This window comes from Anarrhichthys ocellatus, unplaced genomic scaffold (assembly GCF_004355925.1).
Source record: "Anarrhichthys ocellatus isolate YVR2014 unplaced genomic scaffold, GSC_Weel_1.0 scaffold16, whole genome shotgun sequence".
NCBI lineage: Eukaryota > Metazoa > Chordata > Actinopteri > Perciformes > Anarhichadidae > Anarrhichthys > Anarrhichthys ocellatus.
In genome coordinates, this window is record NW_022280046.1 from 5,084,034 (window position 1) to 5,097,486 (window position 13,453).

Here is a 13,453-nt window from a genome sequence, read left to right on the forward strand (position 1 = left end):
CCCCCCCCCCCCCCCCCAATACCACAATCCCCTCACAGATTCCAACTCACACACAATTACCCGACTGTCTCTCTTCCTTTCTCTCATGTCTGCCACGGAGGTCAGAGTCTGGGTTTTCTGTCCTCGAGCAACACAGCCGTGCCTCGCCGTGATTGTAACTCCAGCTCTGACTGCAACTCTAGACCCAGCATAAGTCAGATCACCCAGCCGCCGCCGCCTCACCATGACCACGGTAAACCTCTTGTTTCACACGCTCAGACACATGTTTACACGTTCCGGCATGTGCCGCGGGGACACGTGATCGTCGCGATCGCACATTCGGTACTGGCAACACACATCGTAGATCATCAAACAGGCTGGGATGCCTGTGCAAGGCCAGGCTTTGGTGTGACTGTGAGGTGAATTAGACAGATCCTGATTTAAATACTGTGGGATCAGATGTTTTTCTTGTGATGATCGGTTTATCTTGGGGAACAAAGCCCTTTTGTCTTTGCTTCAGCCCCGAGAAGCTAGAGGGAAACTGTCGGGGCCCTGTGCTGGGAGGGGGGGGGGGGGTTCATGTCATTATCGATGTAGATCTGCACTGGCTGTACGGAGCGGGACCCGGCCGTTTGAAGCGCGAGGGCTTTACAGGGAGACAGTCATCTCTCTCACACAGGGAGAGCCAGACTCTCAACTGTCTCCTCTGAAAATTGGATTTCTATCCCCTGAGATTAGGATCAGGCTTTCCCCGCTCCGCTGAGGCTCTATTAGAAAAACATGCCGCCCTCCGAGGCCACGAGAAGCTCGCAGCGCAGACCTCGTCGTCATCTCGGTGACCTTTGACCTTCTCGGACCAGCCGCAATACTGATCCCCACACGGTTTTTCCTCCGGGTGTTTGTCTGTCTGCCAGACGGGCAGGCCCTTGGCCAACTGCAGGTGTCTATTTGACGTCTCTGCTCCCCCTGCCTGGGGCGCATGATGATCACCACGGAAGAGGACAAAGGAGTGTCTGTCTCCACTGAGACAAGCAGACATGAATCTCCCCTTCAATGTGTCATTTACATGCCCCACTTAGAGAATCCAAAACCATATTATATGTACAACACTGGTATTAACTATCAGGTATTGTTAGGCTTTGTTAGAGCAAGATACAGTAAACATGCTATTTGACACCAACACCGGCAGCTGATACAACACAGTTCACTGTAAGGCAACCAACGATCCTGGATGTGGATGATGCCGCTGGAGAAAGAAAACAAGGGTCCATCTGGAAAAATGTGATTTTCATGTGTGACAGCATTATTTTTTTTCCAATATAAGCTGCAATGCTCCAAAAACCAACTAAGAAAGTCCTCTATACTAACAATGGATAAAATGACTACCTGTGATGTGAAAGGGGTCACTTGTAATGAGGACCCTACACATAATTATCACTTGCAGAGCAGTTCCACTCAGCATTGTAGCTGCTTTTAGCTGATAGCTTTGTTTTATCAAAGAAGAACTTCACTTTTTTGCTTTGTTCCTATCAACCTCGTTTGCCGCAGGACGCAGCTGTTTCCAGTTTAAAAAAAAAATGATGTCTGTCGTTTGCTGCGGGGAAGGTAGTGTATTCATTGTTCATTAAAGTTACTTTAAAACTTCCAAAAGGGAAACGTCTCTTCTTTCCGACTTCACAACTCTGTACAATGTGAAGACAAATCTAGATAATATGTGAAATGTTCTGACTATACGGCCTTGGTATGATGCCTCAAAGGACCATAAGGTGTCTGTCTTTTGTTATTTCTTCCCATGCTCAGATCATAAGTTCCCAGAGGGAAGACAAGTGTCTTTAATGAACAAGGATCTGTTGGATGAGTCATTAATCTGAGTCAGCGCAGCATGGTCCATATGGCCTGAAACTGCTCAAAGCCATAAGGACCGTCTCTCTGCCTCTCTCCCTCTTTCTCTCTCTGGATGATCAATCATCATCAAATATTACAAGAATATCGTCTTCACTCAGTTTCACATCAACCAGAGCCAACTGAACAAATTAGGCAATCTAGGATTTTTCTTATCGACATCCAAGGAATTGCAAAAACGTCAACAGTTCTGTGGCACGGCTAGCAGACCATAATATCCCTAAACAATACAGTCATGTTTATGCAACGGAGCCTAGTAGACTAGCCAATGGACGCAGAAATCCAAACCGAAAGATCTAGTGAAGGGCAATACATCACAATACAATATACTGAAACAGAAACACAGCTTTAGATTTGATTTAAGTCGCATGATGACTATCTTGGCGATTGCGTGATCCCAGAAGCACGCATGTGTAGCACCGTCCAAGATCAGAAAGTGTTGAAAAACACGATGAGAACAAATTCTCCTTGTGATCTTAAACTCCCCTGAGCTTCATTAAAAACCCAAAAGTGGAGGTTGCAAATGATGTCAAGATGGAGAAGAGAAAAGAGTTTGGCTCATCTGACCAGTCTCAAAGTTTCAGGAACCTTTTCAAAACACTTGTTCTGGGTCAGGAAGCACGGCTAAAAAGTTACACTAAGTCTGCAATGACTGTGTAGAAAAACTTTCTCCATTCTTTCTCTACCTAGTCCCTTTTGGATTTGATCTTTATTTGGTACTTTGTTTGTAATGCCAAGGTTGCGCTGACTTTTCATTGACTTTTGCACTTCTTACTATAAAGTTTCTCTGACCAGTGTCGGCTAAATACTAAAGACCTGCCATGGAGAGCCCTGTATCTCCTTTAGTCCCCCGTAGGGCTCTGACTTTACTTATGAAAACACAAGACTTCCCAGCTCTTTGTTTTCCCCGAGTCTTCTCACGAGGAGGAGAAAACTGAGCTCTGCCAGTCCTCAACAAAGGACACTTCAGACAAGACCTCGACAGTGGAGATGTTTTGCTCCCTCTGGCTTGTATTTTGGCTTGACGCTCATTCCAAGGACTTGCAACAACAAAACCCGAACATAGCTGCTGTCTTTTTGCAAGATTCAAAAATGAAATCGATATTGATCTTCTGATTTAACTCCCAGTTGAAGTCGTGTATCTTAAATATTACTTTTCTACTGCTGATACCTGAGTTTCAGTACTGATACCGAAACAATACTTTTTGGGTACTTCACTTTCAGTAATATAAACATTTTTCTTTCAAGTTGTCACATGATAAATGTTGTTTCAACGCAAGCAGCCGTACAAGAAAAAATATGTAAAATTGGCATTTTGATTCAATCAAACAATGAGTGAACTCTTACTCTGTAGTGTTTTGGTCAGATTTTGGTCTATGTCAAAAGTACAATAATTTCTGTGAATACAAGATAGGCATACTCACAGATATAATAATACTCTCTGCCGGGGCGGAACTCAAAGCCTAAGGAGAAGGGAGTGAAGAGCTGGAACTTCTCTGAGAACTTCAGCGGTCCGTTGGGCGACAGAGGCCTGTTGCACTCCCAGCGTTTGAAGCCCTTGGCGGTGTGGTCGCAAGAGCTGTAGCCATCGTAGTTCACCATGTAGAGGATGTAACGCTCGGCCCGGTCGTCCGAGACCGGCCCAATGTAGTGCGGACAGTAGACGTCGAGGTAGTCGTTGATGCAGACGTCGATGTGATAATCGCCCCGGTAAAACCTGGAGGACAGAGAGATTGAAAAGAGGCAAATGTAAATATGTGGTTTGTAAAGCAAAACATCAAGTCTGCGCGAAAATACCAAACAGTTTTAAAGTATTTTTGTGTCAAATCATAAGGAATATACAGTCCTTCAGGACTGTGATTACTGACTGTTAGAATGACATTTGAACAACGATGCGCAAGCAAAAGGCGTGAAAAAAGACCGCTAGCAAAGACAATGTGGATGTAAACAATGATGAAAGAATTGTCTTTGCAAATGTTCTGACGAAAGAAATGCCTTCACGTGTATAAGACTTGAATGATACACACGTAGGACCTCAAGCAAGAACATTTTCGTATTCTTATCTTAACTTCCTCTTACTTTTTCTTTTGTTCGACGGGCTCGAACGAGTGCGCCACTTAAGAATGAATACGTTTGTGCCCGTTGTGTTTGAGTGAGTAACACTGAAAGTTCCCAGGGCATCTTTAAGTTGTTCAAGTCTACAGCTCTGATGTAAATGCAAACATGTTTTTATTAATGTGCCTTTCAAAGAAGCATGTGAGCCTACATGGCTGGATCTAGTTGTTCCTAATCCACAGTGAGGGCATTTTTCTGTATATCAGCAATAATAATACCATGATTAATCTGTTATTGGTGAGGTGATCGTTCTATATGTTTATGTATGCAATGATAATTCCCATGTGATCTCTGAACTTGATCTTTTTTAATGATTTATTAACCCAATGAAAATATGCCGAGTGTGCATGTTCTCTCTGCTGCAGCCTGCTCTGTGTTTTGTACTCGGCTAACATTCAAGAAGCGGTGATTTGCTCAAGGGTACATTGGCAGCAGCTGCTGAAGTGGGAGGATGGTTACTCATTGATTTGCTCGGGGAGTCTCTCCCCATCACACTCCTCGATGACGCGTCCTCCAAAGAGTTGCGAGTGCTCCAACACCTGATGACAAGAGATGATACTTCGAGTACCTTAGCGAGGCCGCAGCTGGAGAAAAAGTTCCCACAGGTGCTCGGAAACTCCGGCCGGACTGTGAAAGAGACATTCTCCGGCTCTGGTTCTGTTTACACGATCTCATCATGTCAGTCTCAATCTTCGCGAGCCTCTTGTGAGACTCAAACGAAACCCCCTGCAAGACACCCGCCCCGTCAGAAACCTCGCAGGGCACACGCGAGTCAGCTCTAAGCCATATATCAATGTTGGTGCTCGGCAGCGATGACTTATGCTGGTGCTGAAATTAAAGTCCCCTAGCGTTACAGGGCTAATCCCCTGGTTAGCATGTGCCTTTAGCAGCGTTAAGAGGATCCCCCTGTAAAATGAGATTTTCATTAGCCTGATATGACAGCTTGATTTAGGAGCCCCTCGTGGAATCTCCGAGTCTGGGAAAATGAGGCCTGTTCTCAAGCCTCGCCTTGAAACGGCCCCCGAGAATTTTCGCCTGGTGTTTACTGTAAACCGAGTGGACACAGGTGAGGGGGGGGAAGAAAAGCGCAGAGGCGAGATATGCCAGGTATTCATTCCTGAGGAGAGTGATTGGAAACACATATTCCCATAGGCGCCGTATAAGGTTGCATTTGTGAGGCTTTTAGCGGAGGCGGATTACGCTTGGACGGCCGACTGGTCGTGTCTCTATAGCTGCTAATGGCCCGCGGTTCAGTATCACTGACATACTGCGGATGTCTTCAATACTCCACCTCTGTTCATTGACACAGTGAGGGCCGACAGGGGAGACATGTGCCAGATACCATGTTGGAGCACGCAGCGTGGCTGATGATTAGATACGGGGGGGGGGGGGGCAGACTTTTCTTTACCTTGACGTTACAACCGGATCAGACATTACGCATGCTCCTGCTGCTCGCCGAAGGGGACGGCAGCACCAGTCAGCTGATCTGAGGCCAGGTGAGAAAGGGAGGGAGGGAGATTCAGCTGTTGCTGCTGACACGTAAATGTCGGGGTTCTTGGGGGGGGGGGGGGGGGGGGGGAGCAGGGGCGGCGTGAAGGGGAGGTGTGCGCTCGCCGCGGCCTGCTGGGGGGTATCATGTTGTCGTTACACAGATTGTGAATGTGCCACGGGATTAGTGGCCGTCCTACTGGGTTTGCCACAAATGAGTGGATGACGTGTGTGCATGCCGGATAGCGGGGTGTGTGGGTGTCTCATGGCCATATTCTAATCTTTTTCTCTCTCTAATTATAGTCTGGTCAAACGTGAAACCAAAGTCCTTGTTTTCTCTTCCAGTTTTTTCTTTTCCTTTCCCCCTTCAGCACCAGCTGGGCACTTTGGCTCCAGGCAGGCACAGCATGGCCTCCCTTAGCCTCCAGTTTCAGAGCTGCTCGCTGATATTATGACTACCAGGGGTCAACCGGCTCCACAGTATCATGTCCTCAGCCAGAAGCACTATGGGGTAGCCTGCTTTGTCCCACCCCCTCCTCCCCCGTGTTTTTACTAAGCCTTAAATGTTAGTTTCAACCTCACAAGTGTCAGTGGCTGTCAATCAAAATCTGACCCAGGAGAAGCAGTAGAGATTAGTTAGGATTAAGAAGAGTTTGTAACTAAAGCTTTTGTGAGAGAGCGAGAGGTGGGGAAAAGTAATACTTGGATACTTGTATTCAGATGCATCCAGAGTTGGAACAGCGTTTACTCCTGTCATCATCACGCATCTCATCATCAGTCTCCAGTGACCACTTCTGATTGGATCTCATTCTACGCTTCAGAGCAGAGACTTAGTTCGAATTTTCATAATTCTGTAGCTCATTGAAACTACTTTCATCCACAAAAAAAGTTCTCATAAAATTATTGACGGTGACCTCTGGGGACTTTCCAGAGAAGTTATGAAAGTTGCTCTTGAATTGTAATCGTAATTTTCAGTCCTCTGAGCACAGGACAAATTACTGAGGAAATGAGCAAATAGAAAAAAGATAAGATCAGGAAACAAGAAATATTATTTGTTAACAAAGAATTGTTGGTATTTCCTGTTTGTAGTTTAACAACATTGCTGGATGGAATTGGATACGTTGGTGAATTAGTTCATTGTAATGTTGTTGAGAGGCAGCTGCACCTGTTGCATTACGATCCTGAAGCAAGATTCACATTTGTTGCAGCTTTGGCTGAGGGCGACGTGTCTCTGTGTAAAATCAGTGCATCCCTCTCTGCCTGCAAATGTAGTTTGAGCGATCAGTTTCTCACTCTTGCCTCGGAGGCATATTTATATTCCCTGTCCATTTACGATCGCTTCACCAGAGAGGGATTTGGATGGAAGTTCTGAAGGGGCTCAAATGTGGCCAAACACATGTACAACCTAAATCTAGAAATATGGGCCGAAGGTGTTTGTTACAAAAGACTATAAAACGCACAGTGAGAGTAGCGAGAGCACCAACAGATGAGCCAGATGTGTGCCAGATGTTTACTGTATGGATGTTTTTGAGTAGCAGCAATGAAATATTGATAAGACACGGAGCCATAAACACACAGACCGGCTCAAGATGTGGTCGGATAAGATGACGTTTCATCTCTCAATGTCTTCCGGTTTCTTCTTTTGAGGGGCTTTCTCCTGCTGATCTCTACTGTGATCTCTGCTATCTGTACCCTGAGACTCTGAGAGCATCTGTTAACCCCCGTCCCTCCCCTGCCGTGGCCTGGATTCAAGCGTGAGAAACCTGCATTCGTTTACCGAGCTGTAAACTGTCGACGGCGTTCGCAGGCCTAAGCAACAGGGTTTCTTCACTTCCATTACCAGCGAGATGTATTCATCTGTTTCTCGAAAATGCCTTTGTTGTTACAGGCTATTTAGTGAGTCATTAAGCCTTCACGGGGCTGATCGAGGCAATTCCAACCGTTGTGTTTTCCTTTTGGCGTCACTCTGAGCAGCAGGGCGCGCTAAAAGCTGATCGAGGGTTCGGGGTGGTGGGGGGGTTTGATAGCAGGAGGCAGAAAGAACGATCAGGCCAACAAACAAGAGCACGGTTCAGCAGTTCTGTGTCAGTTCGAAATGTGTCATAATGAGCCATTAACAAAATAAAAGCACCTCAATCCATTTGTCTTGGGGATTAATGATCCCTGATTGGCTGAATTACTCGCGGCCAGTTGGAGGGGCTTATCAATGAATCAGTAACTGGAGCTCTTAACAAAGCACACATCTATGGGTAATCCCTCTTTTCAGCGAGCTCCCCAGCTTGTTTGCTTTCTTCATCCCCTTCTGCTGTGTTATTGTCACTCTGTGGCCTGGCACAGGTAAGGTATGGCCAGAGCCAATATGGAGAGAAAGGGGAGAGGAGTGGAGAGTGGAAGAGAAGGATGTAGGGGACAAGAGGGCAAGTAAAAAGGCAGGAGAAGGAGAGAAATAGAGGAAAGGTGGAAGAAGAACGAACGGCTGTGTTCAGAAAAACTAAATTCAAAGCCCTTAAATCTCCCTGAATTTTGTATATTTGCTCTGTTTAGTACCAGATTACATAGATTTAAACTCCCTCTCCATGTTCTGGTGTAGAAATACTGAACTCCTTATGTATTTATTTTCTTTATTTTGTTGGTGTGAATTATGAGAAAAACATCAACTCTCACACAGTCTCCTCTACAAATGATAATATTTATCCACGAATAAATATACACACATTTTTCAGGCACTTTATGAAGTTGTGCTTCTTATTTAAAAAATGCTGACATATTTTTTATTATTTTGTTGCCATTAGAGTGGTCACATTTTAATATTATAAAGAGTCTAAAAATACTGGATTCAGCCGAAAAAATATTTCGGCAAAACATTTGATCCCCACAGGTGTGCTGAAAACCCCAAATTCCACTCAAAATACAGCAGACTTGAACACAGCTGTATGTCCCAGGATGGTTGAAGAGAGGAAGTAGAAGAGAGAAAAAAGGAAGATTGTGGGTGGTGACAAGATGGTGGAAGACAGTAGGAGAGGAAAAGAAATAGGAATGAGGAGCAGAAGAGGGGAAAGGTGGAGAAAATTGAGCAAAAAGGAGTGAAGCAAGGGAAGAGAAGGATGGACAAAACAAGAAGCGAGAAAGAGAGGAAACAAAAGAGGAGGGAAGGAAGGGAAAGAGGAGGAAGAAAAATAATGTGGAGAGAAAGTAAAAGGGAGGAGGAGGAGAGGATAAAGCCCTCCTGTTGTTTTCCTTATGAACACACTTGGGTCAGACAAGGGGCAGCTTCCCAGCGTTATTCCACAAAGAGAGAAAAGAGGAGATGCTTTCAGCCCACAGAAACACATGAAGCTTCTGTCCTAACACACACACACACACACACACACACACTCATAATGTCTGCACTGAAAAACACGAGACCACAGACGTTACGCTGCTTCTATATCAAGTCCCTCAATTTACTCCTCCACAAACACTTAACTGCCTTTTTCTGTAGTTCCTGATTACAGCCTCTAGGGGGAACTCTTTATGGGGCAAAGAAGGGGTAATCATGCCCCCAGTCATGTGACGTGATGTCACCAGATGGGCTCCGTCTATCCCGTTGCCCTCGGGGTTGGGAGGTCTAGATCACCCTCCCTCCACCTGTCCCATCATTCATATAGCTGGTTCGCCGCCGGGGAAGTTAAAGGCCATTATTACTTAGTTAGGCTAATTATATACACACATATGTCGGCAGACTCACAAACACACACATGTACACGCAGAATGTATTTGAACACATAATGTGTCTGCCAGGGGGGGCTCGGTCCGACTGGGCGTTGACAGCAGAGAGATGGGGGGGGGGGGGGAAATGGAGCCCGTAAAGTATAGACAGTTCTCTGTTTCTGTGTATTTTTTTCCCAGCTGGGAACACAACCAGGGGAGGTGAATAATTGGCCTCAGATTGAAAACACATTGCCGCTTGTGGGAAGGCACCTTGGGTAGTTAAAAAATAAAACAGAGGCTGGAGACGGAGATAGAGAGCGTGGAAGCAGAGACAAGAGGAATGAGAGCGGATGGTCTTGTTTATGGATCCTGGTGGTCCTGACTGTGCCAATCGCTAACTCGTCCTTCAATGCAGCTGCAGCCACAGTGTGTGCCAGGCTGGTGCACACAGACAGAGACCGTGTTATGTAAAGCTTCATGTATATTCTAATCTCCTGAAAACTAGGCCCTGTTGTCTTCGGGCCTTCGCTGGGAGAAAAACTGACACAACAATACTTTTCTTCCTACAAAATCCCTTTTTTTTTCCACTTAAAAACTCAAAAGTAAAATGTTGTCTAGGTAAGGCTTTTGTTTTTGGGTCCATAATTTAGTTTCTGAGGAGAAGTTTCCTGGAAAGAACTGTAATTCAATTGCTTTGTTATTAAATAATTTCCTTGAAAGAAAAGCTGCATGTAAAGAAGTCCTCCAGAGATTAGTCTATTTCATGAAGTTGGAGGATAAAAAGATGAAGTTGAAATTGAAGTCAAAAAAAAAATTGAAGCAGCAGAGGCCCAGCTATCCTGACTCTTTAGTCCCTAGCATGGGTAAAGTTCCATGAACACTGGACCCTACATTTCCCATAACACAACCAAATACCAGTTAATGGCCAGTTTAAGATTACCCTGTTGACATCACTATGACATCATCAGGGTTATTTTCCCATACTTTGGAAAGTGTTTTCACTGAGTGTTATTAACCATGACAAGTTGATCACCAGTGAACACTAACTTTAATTTATCATAGGAAACTTTATTATTCACCATATACATGAAAGCATATGCTGGCCTGTGGACAAATGTCCCATGTTTGCATGTCCAGCTGACCTGCTGTTCACAGAATAAAACTGGTTGCAGTTAAAAAGAAGTATTAAATGAGTCTCCTGGTCTTACACTTTCAATGACATCAAACTAACAGCCTCCATCTAAAGTGGAAGAAAAAAAAGTACAAAGAAAGCAAACAGACTTCATTATGTCATTGATTCCCTCTGGACTTATCTTATCAGTTGACTGTCATATTGTCTATTTCCACAAAAACATAGCAGGAAATCAGACTGTGAGTGACTTGGTTTGAGTGACGTGGCCCTTTAAGACGAATATTCCTGACGTGTTACAGACTGATTGCGACAAGAGACTGTCCTTCTGTCTTACATGGATGAGGCAGGTTAATTACTGACAACGCTATTCTGGTGTCAAATAGGTCAAAGCAGCAGCAACAGCAGCATGGAGTTAGTGTCAGTCAACACACACACACACACGCACACACACACACCCACAGCAGGGCTCCATCATTCAGTCAGTGTAAAACCCCCAGGGGCCTGACAGAGCGAGTCATAAACCCCCTCTGTGCCATGATGGCTGTTTACAACAACACAATGTTCCAACCATAGAATCTGCGCCTTTGACAAACACAGCGTTCGTACACTGCAGGTGTATACATGCAGGCACGCATGTACATGGAACACACACTCCTTTACCAACCCTAACGCCACATAACTCCAACAGGCCCAGAGCGGCTCCTGTTAAAATAACCCAGACTCAAATATTTCCCATCAGCACCTGCCGGACTTGTATACCGGGGAACATTCTGCAGGATGCTGCAGATCTCTGTATACACGCATAGTGATGATGATAATGATTTTTTAATTTCGCTAAATGCGGACGTTCCTGCAGAGCACACAGCCGGTGTAACCTCGGGGAGAGGCAGAGCATCCCAGGATGCCTCCCGTCACGCGAGCTGCTCGCCGTGCTCGGCTGATATCGATCTGACACTTTAGACTCTGAGCTTAGGTCAGGGGGTAGTGACAGCCCATTATTCAGCCCGAGAGCCAGTGTTTGGCCAGTGACTGAGCCCAGGTGATGGCCTGACCTCGCTGTCGTCTATCTTAGGAGCTGCTGAGGGATGGAAGGTGAAGTTTAAAAAAGTAAAAAAACGATAACTTGATCCCTTCTGTCTTTGTCTACCTGCTCAGCAGGCATGTCATCGTCCTCTTCTTGCTTCATGGCTGTACAGTCTCTATAAAGTCCACTGTTTTTGTGCTATTTGTTTTCCTTTTTAAGTTGATTGGTTTAAACGTTTACTTTCCCACTGAAATGGGTGATACAGATAGAACATTTTAACGCAGGTAATACCATTTCACAACATCAATAAATATTGTGATACAGTGGATTTTCTTCTGTTCTGGTTTATAATAATTTATTTTAAGAAACAGTTTCTAGATTAAAAAAAAAAAAAAGATCATTGTATCATCATTTTGCCCAAAGCTACATTCCCATGCATCAGTTCTGATTCCTATTGCAGGAGACTGTTAAATGCATCGACAATAAAGAGACATATTATTTAAGAAACAGCTGCAGGTCATTTAACAAAAATTGCATGACCTGATCTTTTCTTCTAACAGATTTTCCTTTTTTTGATAACTTATTATAATATTTAATAGTCTATGAATAACATTCGTTGCTACATTGTTAAATTAGCAAGTTCTTTTCTAAATTGGCACAGAAAAAGGACACAAGGAGGAACATGTTAACTCACAGAGGAAACCCACTCGCACAGAAACCCACATGCGAGCTAGCCCAAGCAGCAATGAGTCCTACAGGAAGGCCCCACCTGAAGCCTGCTTCACTAACATGGCCCCGATCCTCGCTCGGCAGGGCCCGAGACTCCGACCCCTGACCTCCCTCCCCAGGGGCGATCCGAGCCCCCTTGCAGTGCCCTATCACTTTACTGCACCCCAGGGAGCTGTGGCCCCGGCCCAACACACTCTGAAACCACAACCAGGCGGGGGAAGGGGAGGGGGGGGCGGCGGTGAAGAGAGGAACCCACAACGTCTGGACTCAATCACCCGCCCATGACATGCCTGCAAAGCTCTCACACACACCACCACTGCATGTGCGCACGCACACACACACACACACACACACACACACACACACACACACACACACACACACACACACACTCTAACACCGGCACTTATCTACCAGTGAGGTCTCACACACATCAAAGTGCGGTGGAACTGACTTGGTTGAGTAATAGGCGTTCTGTGGGGAGATGGTGAAATGCTAAAAACTCAAGCTCGGAAAAATTTGTTGTGTTCAAGGCCCTGAGAAGAGAGGGTGAGAGAGGCTTATATTCAAGGTTTGAGAGCGAGAGAGAGAGGGGGGGGAGGGGATAGAAGAGTGAAAGATTGACTAGTGAGAGAGACATGAAAGAAGAAGCCCAAATGATGTGAGAAAATGTGAGGGATGTGAAAGAGGGGAGTGGGAAAGGGCCCATCCTTGATTTACAACTCTCAAAGGTCTTGTATAAGAGCTAGGAGGTCTGTGTGTGATTGCGAGGCATTTGAGTTTACCTATATGGCCCAATATATACTATCACATACAAAGTCTCAACGGCTTCTATTGGGTCAAAACATCCAACGGCTTCCAACCCAGCAAGAGCTCCTAAAGAAGACAAACTCTTCCAAAAAAAGAAAGAAAACCTATCAAAGTGCGTTTCTATGCGTTTCAATGGAACAAAGTCACTCATAACATGGGGGCAACATGCCGACATGGCAGCACAGCGTTGGTTTTACAACATGGAGTCTCTTAAGGGGCTACTAGGGCATGCAAGACGAGGGTCACGTAACCACCAGCACTTGTTCTACTGTATATGAAGAGAAGAGGAGGTCCAAACTGTTCTTGAATCCAACATTTACTCAAACACTAATTACATTTCACAGGAAAGGGAAAATAAGTGACAGGTTTATTAAACAACCCATCACGTTTCTCTGCTTTTTTTTCACCTCTATGCTTTTTCTATAATTACAATGATTACTATGACTCGCACGTCACGGTGGTCCCTCGAGATTGTCCCGGTGAGAAAACTTCAACTTTTCAGGAGACATTAGTTTGGTCCTCTTGTCAAATCGCCAGCTGCTTGACAAGAGATCAGAATAAAAACTAACTGTATTCCTACATTG

At 45.1% G+C, this 13,453-nt stretch overlaps 1 protein-coding gene across 1 annotated transcript in view; it reads right to left on the reverse strand.

Moving 5' to 3' along the window:
- LOC116387963 (ephrin-A5b-like) overlaps nucleotides 1–13,453 on the reverse strand; it is a 70,421-nt gene that overhangs the window by 8,085 nt on the left and 48,883 nt on the right. The window contains exon 2 of the mRNA XM_031855447.1: nucleotides 3,306–3,598. Within this exon, the coding sequence (XP_031711307.1) occupies nucleotides 3,306–3,598 (293 nt within the window). The remainder of the gene's footprint in view (nucleotides 1–3,305; nucleotides 3,599–13,453) is intronic.